Genomic DNA, 17128 nt, shown 5'->3' on the forward strand with positions numbered 1-17128 from the left:
CGGATGATTAATAGTGACAGAAGTACTTCGATACTTAAAGTATTAATACTACAATGTTATGATACTTCATCACAAGTAAAACTGCAGGTATTAAAGTATCAGTAGTAAAAGTACACAAGTATCACCATTTCCATGAAGATAAAGTGTCAGCAGTAAAATATTCTAGTAAAAGTGAATACTTGTACTTTTACTGCTGATACTTTAACTAGGTGAAGCTGAGAGCACTTGTGAACTGTAAAATATCAGAAACCACTGGTTTCATCTGCAACAAAACGTTGGATCTTATAAAAACCTTGGTGTTTTTAATGTAAAATCTTAATCAGAATAATTACTATCTGACAGAGCAGTAAAAAGTACAGTATTTCACTGAACGTAGCCGAATAGAAGCGTAAAGTAGAACTAGAAAAGTCCTGAACAAATTTTGAATGTGCCTGCTTTTTGGTGCGCATCCATCACACACGTTTCAGTCTCTACAGAGAACGTTACTCTGAGTTTCATTCATGTTGTAGAAATATCCTGACTGACCTCAGGCACTGCAGGTTTCCCTCACAAACCTCTTTGAACTGCGAGGACTGGCCAAAGTGAATTAAATTTGTCTCCACAGCCATAGCAAGACATGTATACACACATGTACATGCCCCAGCAGAAGTTGATCTGCAATAAAGCTGCTGTGATTTCTCCTGCCAGAACAGAACAACATGGACAGTAAAAAGTCTTTGTGCTAAGGTCAACACTTTCTATGAAACAACACATTTGTGTAAACTGAGGAAGCCATGATGTGTGAAGACTGAAATATGTGGCCATGAGGACGAGTTACACAGATTTTTTTTTTTAGATGAACTCTAGAGCTTCTCACGCTCTCGCTGTGATGTCATCAACGCTAGCCTCTGCTCGTTAAGCACAATACACAACCATAATAAACTCAAGAATCATCAGAAAAAGCATAAAATTAAAACTGTGATAAATTTAGAGACTGTTGACGATATCAATAAGCTGAATAATCACTTAATAACTGAAAGGCTTGTTTACAGTTTAAAGGTTGATTGAAGTCTGTAGCTGAAAGTATACTGAAGTAGTAGAACTTCAAAGCGGCTGAACTTTTCAAGGATGTGAATATCATCTCTATTCATTTTAATGGCAACAAAATGTCATAAAAACTTAATCCGATGCTTCAGCATTCACACTAATAAGTGTGCAGGATAGTAACATATGCCTTCAGTGCTTTTGCATTGCAGGCACATAATAAAATGGATATCCTCCAGCACAAATAGAGTTGTACTCAGTTACTTTCCACCGCTGGTCCTGTAATAGCAACACATGAATATCAATAATGAGCTGAGTGAGTAACACAACAGCTGTGTTGTGTAAACAGTAACACAGTGGTGATTCACAAACACAAACTCCCCCTCACATTATATGAAAAACACAGAGACACGTCAGGACATGACAGGAGCAAAACATCTACGCCATCACGTCAGGCTGCTGTGTGTGCAGGGTGGGGGCGTTCCTCAGCACAACTCCGCCACCCACAGGACAGTGTTGGTCTGCCACCAACCACTCTACAATTTTCTTAGTGTTTAAAAAAGGAAGTTAACTGTTATCTGTATATCCAGTGTATAAAGATCTAATAAGTGGTTTATTTATCTGTGTAATTATTATTATTATTATTATTATTATTGTTGTTGTTGTTGTTGTTGTTAGATTGTCTTGTGTTTCTTCTTTTGTGTCTTATGTAAAGAACTTTGAATTGCCTTGTTGTGCTTAAACATATAAACTTAATAGAATAATTGAGACCTGATCTCCCTCACTTATTGAAAGGCTGTAGCGCTTGAGGTGAGGGGTTAGGTTGGAGCTAGCTGGTTAGCATGCTATCTTCTGTGGAAGAAAAGACGTGATAGAGACAAGAGTTAACAGACAGATGTTTGTAAGTGAATGGATGAAGTTTGATACTGAACTCACATTTCGTCTACAGTGGTAAGTAAACAGCTGCTAATGCTAACGTTAGCTATGAAGCAAAACTTACAAATAGCTCCTTTAAAGCAGCTAACATGCTAACATGGTTACAGTGGTTCATGTTCATACAAATGACACAAGTCTAAGATGTGACTGACAGATTGTCCTGTAAACACTGAGCTGCTGCTGTTTCCTTGAATCAGACTATTTCTGTTCTGTTGGTCACTGCAGGCTCGTGTTTATGGTTAGTTACAGGTGGTTTAGTAAAATGGCACATGGCCCCTGATGCAAACTAAGAAAGGAAAGAAACTTCTGTTTCTGTGGGTGTCCAGAGTTACTGCCTGCGCTACATCTTTATTACAGTCTGCTTGTGTTGTTAATAGATTATATTTCAGATTTTTGCCTGAAAAACCTCCATTTTATAAGACATTCAATCTAAAGATAAAATCACACAGGCTCGTCACATGGGTGTTTGTGTGTCTGTATCTGTCTTCGGCTGCAGCGACAGTGTGAACACCCACGCCCACTTCCCTCTTCTCCATGTCTTAAGTGTTAAATTGTGAAACACTTTTCAAACTGCTGTATTCCACTTATTTCTGCCAGTCTCTGGTCTTTCAACACTCATAATCACTTTTTTACAGTGAGGACATCCTCACTTAGATTTAGGTTACAGGTGGTTTGTGTGTTTTCATGGCGTCATTAGCTCCTTTCTGTTTTAAACTCTGTAAAAATCCCCTGCTATGATTCATGTTTAGTTTTTTTTTAGTTTTTCCACATAAAAACTGCGTCTGAAGCTCATCTCCTCCTACTTTCTGGTTGATAAATATGGATCAGGCCTGGAGCCCCGCCCACCACCTGCTGGCTCCAGGTGTATCAAGATGGTTAGAGGAGGAAACACCAGAGAGACTCAGCCACATGTTTGAGCCTCAGTCAGATCCAGACTCAGAGGAGGAGTCTGTTGGGACCAGAACCAGAGACAAGCAGACGGATCAGAACCTTTAGCTAGTTAGCATCTTTTCAGAACAGTTAGCATAGTTAGCCTCTTTTAAGATTTTAAGGTTCCTTAGGCTTGTGAAGTATGAAACCCTGATCAGGCATTTGTTTTTAAGTAAATCAAATAAATCTTTATTTACATGCTTTTATAACAAAACTGCAGGATAAAAATCTTATACAATAAATTACAATAAACAGTTGATAAATATGAATGAATAATAAAATATTGAAGCAAGTTGATACATTCACAACCAGCACTGAGACTAAACTCAGCTTAGGTTTGTGGAGCAGAGTTTCGTCTCCATGGAAACAACCACTGAGCATCATAGTTACTGTCGTATTCAAAGGACAGGGTCTCAGTCAGGTGACCATATGAACACATGAACAGGTGTATTTGTTTTGATGGTTCATACCGGACATTAACTGTTTCATAAAAGCGAAGTTAATTTGATGCTTTAACAGTCTGACACATACAGATTTATATTATAAAATCCTGTTGAAGCTTCATATTAACTTCAGGTCCTCTGAGGGTCACCTTGGTGTCAACAGGGGCCCGTCTTTGTCCTTGGGCGCCTGAGGAGGTTGATCTGGACAAGCTGAACAAAAGCACACACCCGCCAGGTGGATAGAGGTGGATATTATCAACAAACACCTGAGGTGTCCCAACACCTGCTGCTCCTGAGGGAGGGAGACGTAACTTCAGCCTCTGGTGGCCACTGAGCTGTAGATGATGGCGTCCTCTGCTTCCTCCACCGGCCTGCAAACAAACAGCAGAAAGACTCTGTTATAACGTACGTCCACACATTCAAAAAGCCGCTAACCAACCTCAAAAACATCAGAAGAAGAAGAGGAACTGTGTTTTATGGCAGCACCTGTCGTGTGTCCAGTGTTTAGTGCTTTCAATTCAAACAACATGATTCTGCTGACGTCTGTTCATGAACATTGACTGATGAGTCAGACACTTGTATCCAGAGAGACTCACTGTGAGAACAGTACCACGTTTATTCTGAAGGACTATGAACAAATCAGTGCAGATTCCAGCGGAAAAAAATCTCACATTTTTTCGTTGGAAAAAATGCAGCTCTGTGTTCGGTTAATTTCTTCCTCCTCTGCAGACACAAGAGCCTCACATTCATTTAATGGAGAGAGTCTAGATCTCAGCGCAGGAACCCCAGGAGGAGCTGGAGACCCTCCCTGAGGGGGAGGACGTCTGGATGATGGATGATGGATGGACAATTCTTTGCTTTCATGTAAAATACTTTTCTATCACATTTGAAGTTTTTTGTGTCAACATTTAAAAAGCTGTAAATCTAATGTCGGCTCCATCTGTACAGGTAAGTGTCAGTGCGTCCTACCTGGCCTGTTTCTTGTGTTTGAACTGGACGGAGGCGTAGCTGAGCTCCTCCACAGCTCCACTGGTTTCCTGGCGTCGACCCCCTCCCCCATGCTCAGCAGGCAGCAGGATGTCGCTGTAGATGCTATCAGGAAGCTGAAAACGGGGAAGAGGACAGTAGTAGAGATAAGCTTCAGAAGTGTTAACTTTATCTGGTTAAAATGTTCTTGGAGTGACAAATCAAATGTAAACCCATTTGATTTTGAAATGAATGGTTTCTATACAAAATCCAGTTCTATCTGTGAGCTGATGCTGCTTTGCATATTTCAGTCAGTGTCTAAATAAGTGTCTATAAATATGCAGTAAAAATACTTAATACACCAAGTAAGGATGTACTTTCAAAGCTGTACTTAAAGCAAACTTTACATTAGTACAGGGAATCTTACACTTTGGGAAATTATACTTTAGAACAATTACAAATGTTTCCAAAATTGTCTCTATAAGTTTTTTAATGTACAGCCTGAGTCATATTGCTGTGTTAATATATTCATTCATTCACTAAAAGTACATTGTCCTGATAACTTTGTTAAATCAAACAGCTTCTGATATAGTCACAAGATACACACTGTGAGTAGATTCAGATATTGGGAAAATAAACTTGATTAAAACGATGTGGGTGAAAAACGATAAGTAATCATAATTTAAAAATGTAACTCACCTTTTGTCCCACCTGACCTCCCACAGTTCTCTCTGCCGCTGCTCGCTTCCTGCAAATACAACACAATGAAAATTACAACAACAGAAGTCTTGTTTCAGAACAAGAATCAAACAAGTGTCAGTGTATCTCCATAGACTGAATATCATTTATATTTTATATGAATATAAAGGAGACAAAGTGTTGTCATATAAAAATACACTGATTAAAAAGATATCATGTAACTATGATTTAGCTTCTCATTAATACATGAAAATTATTACAAGATACAAAAATCATAATGTGTGAAGTGTTTCTGTGTGTTACAGTAGAAAAATATTAATTCAACATTTCAATGATTTTATTCTTTTCAAAGAGAGAGGAGTTTATCTTGCAGGATTAGCAAACACAAGCTAAAGCTACGCTGGCTGGCTAACTTTTACTAGCTAGTTACATAAGCTAACGTGCTAGGTATCATAACAATCCTGCTGCTGTTCAAACCACCAGTTTTCACTCATTTTATCAAAACTAATCTTTACATGTCTTTTCCTTATGAAAATAGCTGATGTTAGCTAGCTCAAATATTAGCCATCAAGCTAGCTTGTTAGCCTCTGTCTGCTAAAAGACTCACTTCTATCTTTATTGGCTTAATTTCACACCTTGAGTTAATCAAACACAGCTTCTCCTTTCTTTCTTTGCTAACAGCATCAACCGAACAGCTCTGACCTGATTGTGTCCAAGTTACAGATTCTTTACTCAAGTAAAAATAGTAAAATACTCCATTACAAGCAGAAATCCTGCAGTCAGTATATAAGTGATGTTTCTATTAATATCTTTGTGGTAACAGAGCGTAGAAGTCTGGTTTAAGCGTTAGGACCTGTAGACTCTTCCCTTTTCTTTATATCTTCTTATAAGATCGTATGTGACTCACAGCCTCTAAAATTAGCTTCAAATAAAGTGACAGATAAACACTATGACTCCCTGATATTACAACATTTCATTTTAGGCATTTATCTACTATTGTACAAATATATTGCACTATTTATATGAACCTATAGACATTGATAAACAGTAAAGTGTGTTTTCACAAGCTATTTGAAGAATTTCAAAAACCAGACTTCAATTTTTTAGCATTTGGGCCAAATGATCCTTTTGCACAATGCTCTACAACAAAAAGCAGCCTCATAAAGAAAGAGCTGAGATTGTTCTGAGAATTGTGATATAAAACACTTATACTGACGGTTGGGTTCTGTGCAAATATACTTTAAAAGGTGAATTTAAGAAATAATGTAGAAATACATAGAAAATGTTCTCAGACCTTAATGTATGATTATCAAAAGTAAGATTATTCATTGTTGTATTCATTTTGTACATTTAAGTTGTTCTAAGATATTATAGATTAAAGCATTATTTGAAGTGCTATTAAACAACATGAAGCACTACTACTAAATTTATTGTATATTTAACATGTACAAACAAGTCCTTCTGAAATGAACGTCTCTCTGATGAAAAGAAGCATGAAAAAAAGATCAAAGGAATAAAATGAACAGTACTGAAGGAAATTAACTTATTCCAGCTGTGGATTCCTGATGTGTATTGGTAAAAAAGACTTTAGAACTTCTTATAAAAACCTTTTGATGATGCAGACGACCAGGATGAGCGCACACACAGCCAGCAGGACACCAAACAGCACACCAACTATCAGCAGGGTCACACCCCCCCCTGTAAAACACATCACATCAATACATTATATAAACTATTATATATATATAATAGTAGAGTGTATAGTAATAATATATATATATATATATATATATATATATATATACATATATATATATATATTATTACTATACACTCTACTAAATCATTTATAGTCAGTAATTGCATCATTTCATTCACTATAAGAAAACTTAAATATCAAACTGACAAAACTTTATCAATGTCTGCTTTTCAAAATAAGAGTATACCCTCACTAATACGACATCTACATTAACCCGTTTACATTTTAAAACAAAAAATGATTTGTACGCTCGGTGTTTCCTGCAGACCAGAGCTTGTTTTAGGACAAACAGTCGTTTACCAGAGTTCTGCTGTTAAATGACGGATTGAAGAATTTTATTCACAGACGTTGAACAGGTTCGGACGTTGTCTTTTGTCCGGGTGTAACTGTGATGCTGTGTTTTAAATGAAAAATATACTGAATGCATAAATCAGTTGAGCAAGAAAGTCAGACTGAAAAAATAAAGTGTACATAATGTTGTTTGAGAATCATGATGCAACAGTTGCAGCAACTTCTCTTTATCTGTAAAAAACACTTCCTGTGGAATATCCAATCAGCTCCATGCCTCATGAGTTGTCCTCAGTGTTGAACTCTGGTGACCTCATGAAGAGCGACACAAATAGTTTGCATGTAGACACAGCCTGACCAATCAGAGCCTGTTCTAGAAGCTGACAGAAATGACTGGACCCTGGTCTGGTCCAGATGTGGTCTCACAGAACCCCTACAACATGTCACCAGATAAAAACCCAACTACAGACCTCCGTCTGCAGCCGCCACCTGCAGCTCGTACGCCACCGAGCGTGTCTTCTGGTTGGCCTTCAAACCACAGGTGTAGTTCCCAGAATCCTCTGCGGTCAGAGGGCTGAGCCTGAGGGCGGGGCCAGACTCTGGGAGGGGGTGGTCACCTCTGAACCAGGTGACCTGCAGCTGGTGGAAGGTGCAGGTTGAGGTGCAGAGCAGTGTGACGCTCTGACCCTCTCTCACCTCTCTCTCACTGGAGCTCGTTATTTTCATCGGAGAACCGTCTGAAATGGATTTAACATTTGAGTTTTACACTCTTATTATCTCTGACTTATCTCATATTAATGATGATGATGAACTCGGTGATGATGCTCTTACCAACAACTGTGACATTCACTCCACTTTTTTCAGTCCAATGTCCTGCTGAATCATCAGCCTCCATTCTGAAGCGAAACGTTGCCTCATCTCTCTTCTGTAGATTACTGATCTGTAAAGTGCAGTTCCCCGTCTTGTCTCCCAGGTATTTGTAGCGAGTGTCGAAGGGGTTGTTGGTCTTTGAATCACTGTCGTACACAGACGGAGTGGCTCCATGACAAATCAGATGATTCTGGCACCAAACGACTCTGATGATCTTCCTTACTGGTGTGAAGGTGCAGGGGAGGGTGACAGTCGAGCTTCTCACAGCACAAACAGGAAGTGAATAGTTCACACTTGGATCCACAGCACCTGGATATTTGTTTGAAGGGAGGGAATGAGAGAAGAGGTTAACAACAGAACCCAGTGTCTGGTTGTAAAACGCCCCTGAGATAAACTGTCTGTCTTCTTCAGTCACTTCTTCACTTCTGGCTTCAGATATTGTTCCTGGTGTTGGACAGATGATTCAGTGACATGATGCCAGCTGCTCAACACAAACACGATCTGGGTCTTTGCTGCTTCTGGTTCTGGACCGCTCCACGTCACCGAGGGGGAAATGAAATCTACTACAGACCGACTTCAGATAAAGAAAGTCCACCTCCTGCAGCGGTCTAGTCAGAGCCCAGACCTGAATCCAGTAGAGATGCTCTGAACTGAGCTGAAAAGCAGAAGTTATCTCAGTGCACTTTCAAACAGAGCAGAACTGTTTAGAAAAGGATTTACAGACACAACAGTTCACTCCAAGAGCAAGAACGACAGCGGCGAGAAGAGGCTGAAACCCAAGAGACGTCCTGAGAACTCGTCTGACTGAAGCAGCTCCATTAGAAGACGGCTCCAAACCTCCTGCAGCTACTGGGAGAACTGGTTTCACATGAGGTTCAACCAGTTATTAACTGCAAGGTTCACTGATCTACAGCCACCGAGAACCTCCTGTGTTTAAGATCCAAACCCGTTCAGTGCTGAACCCTCAACACAGCCCACCGGGTCAGGAGGGGTCACAGTGGACAATGTGGAAGGAAACACTCACATCTGATAAAACTAACGACGTCAGACGTCCTGCAGGTCGTCAGGTCGCTTCATCAGATCTGCTGTTTCCGTTTGAGGAACAGAGAGAAACATCTGGACAGAACAGGAGAAATAAACAACTCTCAACACATTTCACTGGGTTCGGTCAGCAAACATCTGGCTGTCACAGCTGGATTTCCTCCGGTTAAGATGTTATAATGTCAAACTCTTCCTGTTTCACTGACACATTCACTTCAACAACAGTCAGTGTTTCAACTTTAACTTTAAGATAATTAGAGGTTACAATGAAAACAAACTGTAATCTGTGACAGCCAGATGTTTCCAGCTGTGGCTCCACACTGATCCAAAGTCTGATTCCTGCGTTCACTGACTCACACAAACAATAAAAGAAAGCGAGGCGTCTCTTCAGTCTCACCTGCCACAAGCAACAAGAAGCTGCAGAGAGAGATTTTGTCCCACACTGCCATCCTTAGTTTGCTGCTGGTCTCTGTGGGTTCAGGATCAGGTTCTGGTCTCAGACCTGATCAGAGAGGGAACAGACTCAGAAACAGATTGTGAAAACTTTCTGACTTCCTTTCTTTTTTCCGAGAACTCTTCTCTCTCTCTCTTCTCTCTCTCTCTCTCTCTCTGACCAGATCAGCGTCTTCTGAAGTCTCACTTCTTTTACTGTCACTTCCCTAAAACCTCCGTGTCCAGTCTTTCATCATCATGTCATAACACCCCCCCCACCCACAGTTAGTTTGCTTTTTTATGATAATGACGAGAACGAGCAGAGAAAAGGTTTAGAAAAGATTTCGACTGTTTGAGATAGAAGCACTTTAGCTCTTGACTATTTGAAGCCGGACTGTGGTACAATGAATTCTAGGTAAATTAAGACTTTTTTTTCAAAATAAAAAAAATACCCTACTGAAGAACCTGCATGTAACCTCTGTTTACCCTCAACAGTTAGAGGAAGTTTTAATTTCAAAGTTCACCAAAGAGTCAAACAATAAAAATAAAAATCAGGTTTTTGTCTCTAAAAACTCGCTCTCGTGTCTTCACTCTCTCCATGACGATGTCAGCAAACCACAGATTATGAGCCATGTTTTCCTGTTTCTTGCTGTTGGGTGCTGCTGGTCAGTTCAGGTATCACTGATTGTTACCATGGTAACATTGGTCTTAGCCCTGAGTCAGTCCGGGTTTGAGGAGTCTCATTTCTTTGGTTTTAAAATGAGTCAGTCTTTGTTTTTGTGAAACGTCAGATGGATCTGGACCAGCAGACAGACCGGTCTGACCCGGTCCCAGGACAGACAGAACCAGAGCGACGTGGACCTGAGTCCAGATCCTCCAGGTCACGTCCCTCAGTCCCCTCAGAGGACGCAACACTCGTCCACCACGGCTACACACTCAGACTGTTCTGTCACCGCACCAGTGTCTCCAGTTACACTGCTTCTTATTGATCACTGATTGATCATGTTTCCACCAATGACAGCCCTCAGAGTTCAACACAAAGTAACTGCTGAGAAAACAAACCTGACGTCACCTTCTGTAGAGGAGGAGCTGCAGCTGATGGAGGGGGAGGAGGAGGGGGAGGAAGAGGAGGAAGAGGAGGAGCTGCAGCTGATGGAGGGGGAGGAGGAGGGGAGGAAGAGGAGGAAGAGGAGGAGGGGAGGAGGGGAGGAAGAGGAGGAGGGGAGGAGGGGAGGAAGAGGAGGAGCTGCAGCTGATGGAGGGGGAGGAGGGGGGGGAGGAAGTGTAGGAGGGGGAGGAGGGGGAGCTGCAGCTGATGGAGGGGGAGGAGGAGGGGGAGGAGGGGAGGAAGAGGAGGGGGGGGGGTCTCCTCAGGTCTCTGTCTCTTCATCAGACCTGCAGTAGGAAATGAATGAGTAATCACTAATAATCAGTTCATTGCTTTGTCATTGGCTGGTTTTATTCTCCTCTACTCTGATAGTTTGATGCTGATTGGATTGAATGTTTTTGTCATAATTTTATTTGATTTATTTGTTTGATATAGACAATGCAGTTTAATTGCGTTTCAGACTGATGTTTACAGCTGTTCTGACTTGGACTTTTACTTGTGATGGAATTAAAACAGACAAATTAAATGACTGTTGTAATTAAAATAAATTACAAGTTTTCACAGTTTTCTGAGTCTTTTAGAGACAAAATGATTCACCTGTTATCGTCTGTGTCTCAGCACAGAGGTGAAACAAACATGACCCCCCCCCCCCAGGAGAAACACTGTCAACACAGAGGAAGACTCCACAGAGAGTTCAGCATGTGTCAGACCAGTTTGACCAGTTTGACCAGTTGCAGCCACTGAAGTGATGTCTGTCCTCTCCTCTGCCTCATGAAGGAGCTGGTTGGATCCATCATGTCACGTACTGACATCATGAGCCTGTGGAGCAGCTTTAAACCTCCGTACAGGATCATTGATTATAGATCAGCTTCTGTACTGATACTGTGAAAGTATCAAAGCTTTGATAGAAAGGTTCGACCCTTTCACTGAGCCTTAAAACTTTGTGATGTCACAACTGCAAAGTCTCCGCCCTCAGCCACGCCCCAGCCAACCTTTTCATGTCCGTCCGTCTCAAACTCATGAACGTGATATCTCACGAACGCCTCGAGGGAATTTCATTACATCTGACACAAACATTCACCTGGACCGAAGGTTGAACTGATCAATATTTGGTGGTCAAAGTTTAAAGGTCAAAGGTCAAGGTCACTGTGTCCTCACAAAACAAGTTTTTGACCATGACTCACAAATTCATTCACTAATTATGAGACAATTTAACTCAAATGTCTTTAAGGATTAAACAAAGTGAGGTCAAACTTTGCTGTGACATCATCATGTTGTTCAAACACCCAGGAAGAGGAGACTGTCACCATGTTTCCTGACACCTGTCTGGTTGGAGGAGGAAACAGCAGGAGGAGGTGACTGCAGTTTGTTGTTGTTTTAACTTTAACAACATGGCGTCATTCTCTCGCTAAGCTAACGGCTACAAGTCAGAAAAGGCTGCTCAGTCACTGGACGTCAGGACGACCATGTATCACTGAATAAACTCCACAAGGACAGAAATACTCCTGTTGGTCTCTCTATATTTCAATATTTCTATTATATTATATCTCTATATTTCTATATTGTATATTATATCTGTATATTATATATTATATCTCTATATCTCTATATTTATCTGTAAAGAGTCTGGAGATAAAGTTTGTTATGATCTGATGCTATATAAAGAAAATAAAATTGAAATAGTAGAGACCAGAGGACAGAGTTTACCTTTGTCTCTTCCTCTCTCTGAACAAATGAAGAAAAAAAAGTTAATTGTGTGATTATTACATTATTTATTTAAAATGATTCATTCATAACATTTTCAGTGTGAATCCCGGAACGAGCTACTGGACCCTAACGAGGTGACTTCCTGTAGAGTGACATGGTTCCACTGAGGTACTGCTGGTTCTGCTCCTCCTGATTAGAACTGTTGTAAACGTCCATCATGTATCTGTGCATGTCTGCAGAGACCACATGAGTCCACAGCCCCTCCTCCTCCATCAGCTGCAGCTCACGCTCCATACACGCCTTGTACCTGTCTCCAGACTCGGACCTTGGATCCACTCTGGACATACAAACCAAGCCTCCTGAAGAAAGACACAAGTTTCATTAATGACATCATCTTCTGAAATTTAAACAGATGTTGGATTGTTTTCTCTGGTGGCCCCGCCCACAGCGGCTCATCACTCTGACACTGCAGGTCGGGTTTCCTAACTGGGACCGCGCTCATCATAATGCACTGTGGGTAATGTACCGGCTATATATGACGACCTCACACACCCCCACGTCAAAAAACCAGAACTGTCCCTTTAAGGCCACACCTCCTTCCATACAACATAAATACTGTGAAATCTGCCTGAAAGACAAACTCAGGGAACAAATGTTCCAGAAGCTCCAAACTTCGAAGGTCACAGCTGCAGAAATGAAGCCAACAATAAGTAGAAGCTGTTAGAGAGCAGGTAAGAGGCGGGGGGAGGGGCCTCATGAACAGGTGACATTCATCAGGCTGTAACGAGCAGGTGTGAGCGGTTCAGTGAATCTGACTCTGTCTCCACACAGAAACTGCTTCATCTTTTATTCTATTGAATTTTAAATTGTGTTTAGTTTTTTTTCTTCTTCGTTGCTGATCGTTTCTTCTTCTGTTCTAATCTTGAGTCTGGCTTCCTGAGATCACGTGACCCGTGTTGGTACCTGGTTTGGCGGCACAGCAGAGCTCCCTGACCACACTGACCGGCACGAAACCGTCACGCAGCGCGCCGACGATGATCACCACATCAAACGCACCTGGAGACAGCAGAGGAGGAGAGGTCACCTTGTTGTTGTTGTTGTTGTTGTTGTTGTTGTTGTTGTCAGATATAAAACCTGACCCCTGGTGGTCAGCTGATGTTACTGGTTCATGTGAGTCAAGAACAAACATGATCATCTTTTAATTTATTAAACATTTCATAATTTGTGGCTTCCTGTTTTAATGAAACCCACTTTTATTCTTGTGATAAAGATGTTCAGGTGTTCACAACATGCTCTCTCTGAGATTTAGTGTGTAGTGTGTGTGTGTGTAGTGTGTAGTGTGTGTGTGTGTGTGTAGTGTGTGTGTAGTGTGTGTGTGTGTGTAGTGTGTGCAGTGTGTAGTGTGTGTGTGTGCAGTGTGTAGTGTGTGTGTAGTGCTGTGTGTAGTGTGTAGTGTGTGTGTATAGTGTGTGTGTAGTGTGTGTGTAGTGTGTGTGTGTAGTGTGTGTGTGTAGTGTGTGTGTAGTGTGTGTGTATAGTGTGTGTGTAGTGTGTGTGTAGTGTGTAGTGTGTGTGTGTAGTGTGTGTGTGTAGTGTGTGTGTAGTGTGTTGTGTGTAGTGTGTGTGTGTAGTGTGTGTGTGTAGTGTGTGTGTAGTGTGTAGTGTGTAGTGTGTGTGTAGTCTGTGTAGTGTGTGTGTAGTGTGTGTGTGTGTGTACCGGTCTGTGCAGGCAGTGCTTGTGTTCCCAGTAAGGCCAGTCTGAGGTTCTGGTAGAGGCCGGTCTTGGCAGCTTGGTCCAACATTCCTCTGCTGCCGTCCACTCCCACAAAGAGTCTGAAGCCCAGTTCAAACATCTGGACTCACATGAAGAAGAAGACGACCGGCATCAACACTGACTCTCTGACCTTTGACCTCACCTGTCACTGGATCGCGGTGACACTGATGGAAACTTAAAAACTGGATTCTGAATGAAGTTCTTACAGACTTTCTCTCTGGAGCTTTATTCTGGACGGACCTCAGAGATAATGACATCATCAGGAAGTGAGGTCACACTGAATCAGGTCTGTGGTTCAGGTCTGCTTCAGTACGGACTCTGGTCAAATCAGCCAAACCACAAAACCTAACTTCCTGTTCGTGTTCACACCTGCACACACCTGATGAACCTCTGAACAGTGCGTTCTCACCAGCTTAGCGACCAGTCCAGATCCACAGGCGACGTCCAAAACCCGAGCCCCCTGACGATCCCCGGAGAAGTTGGCGTTCAGGAAGTCTATGACCAGATGTGGCGCTCTGTAGTTCATCACCTCTGAGTCCTGGCGAGGGAGTAAGAGAGAAACTGAGTGAGTGTGACGAGGAGGAAGTCTGTCAGTCGACCCCCACCCCACACACACACACACACACACACACACCACACACACACACACACACACACACACACACACACACACACACACACACTGAGCTGTGTACCTGTGTTACAGTCACAGTGTTGTTACTTGCAGACGATCAACTTTTCTTCACTGATAACCTGCAGGTTCAAACATCATGTGACATTTATCTGAAACAGTTTCTACACATTTCATTTATGAACATCAGGACATTTAAAAACACTTTGAACACTTTTATCTTTTTATTAATCTCATTTTATTCTGTTTTAATTCATTTTATTTTAGTTTTCATTCTGTTTTAAATGTTGTTTGATTCATTTCTTCAGTTTTAAAACACGTGAAACTGTAACTACACTGTTAATATACTGTGTTCATACTGTAGCAAAAGGGTTAATGTAAAGAAGTTGTTCAATGAGTCAGTCAGTCACAAACCTGTTTATCAGGCTGTTGTATCAGTCAGTCACAAACCTGTTATCAGGCTGTTGTATCAGTCAGTCAAATAGACTGAAGGGTCTGAGCTCTGGGAAGTATCGATCCTGGTCTCCACCCAGGACTGTGGGATGTGGGATGACGGTGCCGGATCAGGGGACTGTGGATCAACACCGAGCTTCAGACCACTGACCTGTTCGTACGTTTCTGCCCAGCTGTCGTAGAACTTCATCCTCTGCTGCGGACCGAAGCTTTTGCAGGACTGAAGGAGCGCCCTCATGTCGTCCACGTTTCTGCTGCAGCCTGACATTTTGCAGACACCTTCAGACATGCAGGGAGGGGACAGCAGACATGTAATTAACATGACAGACTCTGGCATGTGGGGAGGAAGACACAGGGGAGTAGAGACAAACCTGTTCCTAATAAACTGATCTGATCTCTGAAGGAAACTGCAACCTCCTGAAAACCAAGATTTAAAAACTGCATTATAGAAACTGAAACTTCAGCTGATCAACTGATTGACAGAAAATTAACCAGCAACAATATTGATAAGTGATTTCAGTTATTGGTCAATCACAAGGCCTCTCTCTCTCTCTCTCTCTCCCTGGAGTCTCAGAGTAACTGAATATTTTCACCTGTTTCTGTCAAATAATCTCAATCAATAATCAAAACAATCATTAGCTGAAGCATGAAGCAGGCAGAGCTCACCTGTGTGGCTGGTCCCAGGTAGAGGAGTAGGTGTGAGTGAGAGAGTGGAAGAGATGGAAGCAGGTTTATCAGGAGCAGCTTGCTGCTGTTTGGCTCATTGGACCTGCTCAGACAGGTGATGCCATTGGTGCAGGTAAAAGTACAGACTGTAAAGTACAGCGTGTTCAGAGGGCGGAACCAGCTTTAAACTAAACAACTGTCTGTCATCAGCCTCCTGCTGCCAATCATCTCACCTGCTGGGAGGAAACACAGTACCTGGATCTGGACTCTGTTCAGGGATTAGGATGGAGGACGGACCAAGACCAGGACTGTGAGTCCAGAGTCCGGGTCCGCGTCCAGAGTCCAGTCTGTGGTTTACACAACAGCAGCGCTCTGGTTCGGGTCAGTAAAGATGGAGGTTCTTGTCAAATGTAAATAAACAAGTTGTTAACTGTTTCTGTATGAAACCAGACCAGGATCTTTAACCTGAACCGGGATCTGAGAGTCTGAACAGAACCAGGATCTTTAAACTGAACCGGGATCTGAGAGTCTGAACAGAACCGGGACACAGTTTAACTCTCTGAGGTCGACGGATGTTTTTTATTAACATCTCTGTGATGACGCTGCGTATATAATTTAAGAGATATGGTTTAAATGTTGTTACAATCTGTCGACTCTCCACTTTACGCTTCATATTCCTGATTGTACCTGAGGTTTGTTTTCACAAGGGATTTGAAGAATTAAAAAAAACTGGGCTTCAGTTTCTAAGTATTTGGGCCAAATGATCTTTTTGCAAAGTGTAATGAGTCAGAAAGGTTCTGAAAATTGTGATATAAACACATGGTATTATGTAATACACAAGTACCTTAAGAGAAAATGCAACAATGTTGTCTGTTCAGTTCATCTTTCATGTGGGGCCTGAGGCTGCGAGCGGCTTGTTAACATGCCAACATAGACGACACTTCCTCACTCACACCTACTCCTCTACCTGGGACCAGCCACACAGGTGAGCTCTGCCTGCTTCATGCTTCAGCTAATGATTGTTTTGATTATTGATTGATTGAGACATTATTAGTCAGAAACAGGTGAAAATATTCAGTTACCATGGACCTGCGGTTCAGAGATCTCTCCCTGTCTCTCTGAAGTTACTTGTAGATTTGTCTTAGATAAACAACAATTGCCAGAGGGGCAGAACCAGGGGTGTGGAGGGCCCCAAGTCTGTGTTTGCCTGAGGCCCCATAATGACTCAGTCCACCCCTGCTGTGAACCAGCTTCCTCTGTGCTCTCACATCAGGCCAGCTGTTTCTGTCATCACACAATCAATTATATATAAGTACATATATGTGCATATATGTAGAAAAAAGTATATATAAGTACATATATGTACTATTAAATATATATATGTACATGTAAGTACATAAGT

At 41.8% G+C, this 17128-nt stretch overlaps 2 protein-coding genes across 2 annotated transcripts; both read right to left on the minus strand.

The window, feature by feature from the left end:
* Positions 1-3050: 3050 nt before the first annotated feature.
* Positions 3051-9541, minus strand: LOC130171683 (uncharacterized). Its single transcript, XM_056379768.1, has 7 exons — positions 9353-9541; positions 7876-8223; positions 7515-7781; positions 6605-6695; positions 4998-5046; positions 4302-4435; positions 3051-3703 (listed from the first exon to the last, which is right to left on the minus strand). The coding sequence occupies exons 1-7, from the start codon at positions 9402-9404 to the stop codon at positions 3646-3648; spliced, it is 999 nt and encodes a 332-aa protein (XP_056235743.1). The 5' UTR covers positions 9405-9541; the 3' UTR covers positions 3051-3645.
* Positions 9542-12257: 2716 nt separating this feature from the next.
* Positions 12258-15740, minus strand: LOC130172467 (methyltransferase-like protein 27). The gene is made up of 5 exons (XM_056381222.1): positions 15212-15740; positions 14386-14514; positions 13920-14055; positions 13166-13258; positions 12258-12561 (listed from the first exon to the last, which is right to left on the minus strand). The coding sequence occupies exons 1-5, from the start codon at positions 15395-15397 to the stop codon at positions 12329-12331; spliced, it is 777 nt and encodes a 258-aa protein (XP_056237197.1). The 5' UTR covers positions 15398-15740; the 3' UTR covers positions 12258-12328.
* Between the last annotated feature and the right edge of the window lie 1388 nt (positions 15741-17128).

The sequence above is a fragment of the Seriola aureovittata genome, chromosome 7, assembly GCF_021018895.1.
Source record: "Seriola aureovittata isolate HTS-2021-v1 ecotype China chromosome 7, ASM2101889v1, whole genome shotgun sequence".
Classification (NCBI taxonomy): domain Eukaryota; kingdom Metazoa; phylum Chordata; class Actinopteri; order Carangiformes; family Carangidae; genus Seriola; species Seriola aureovittata.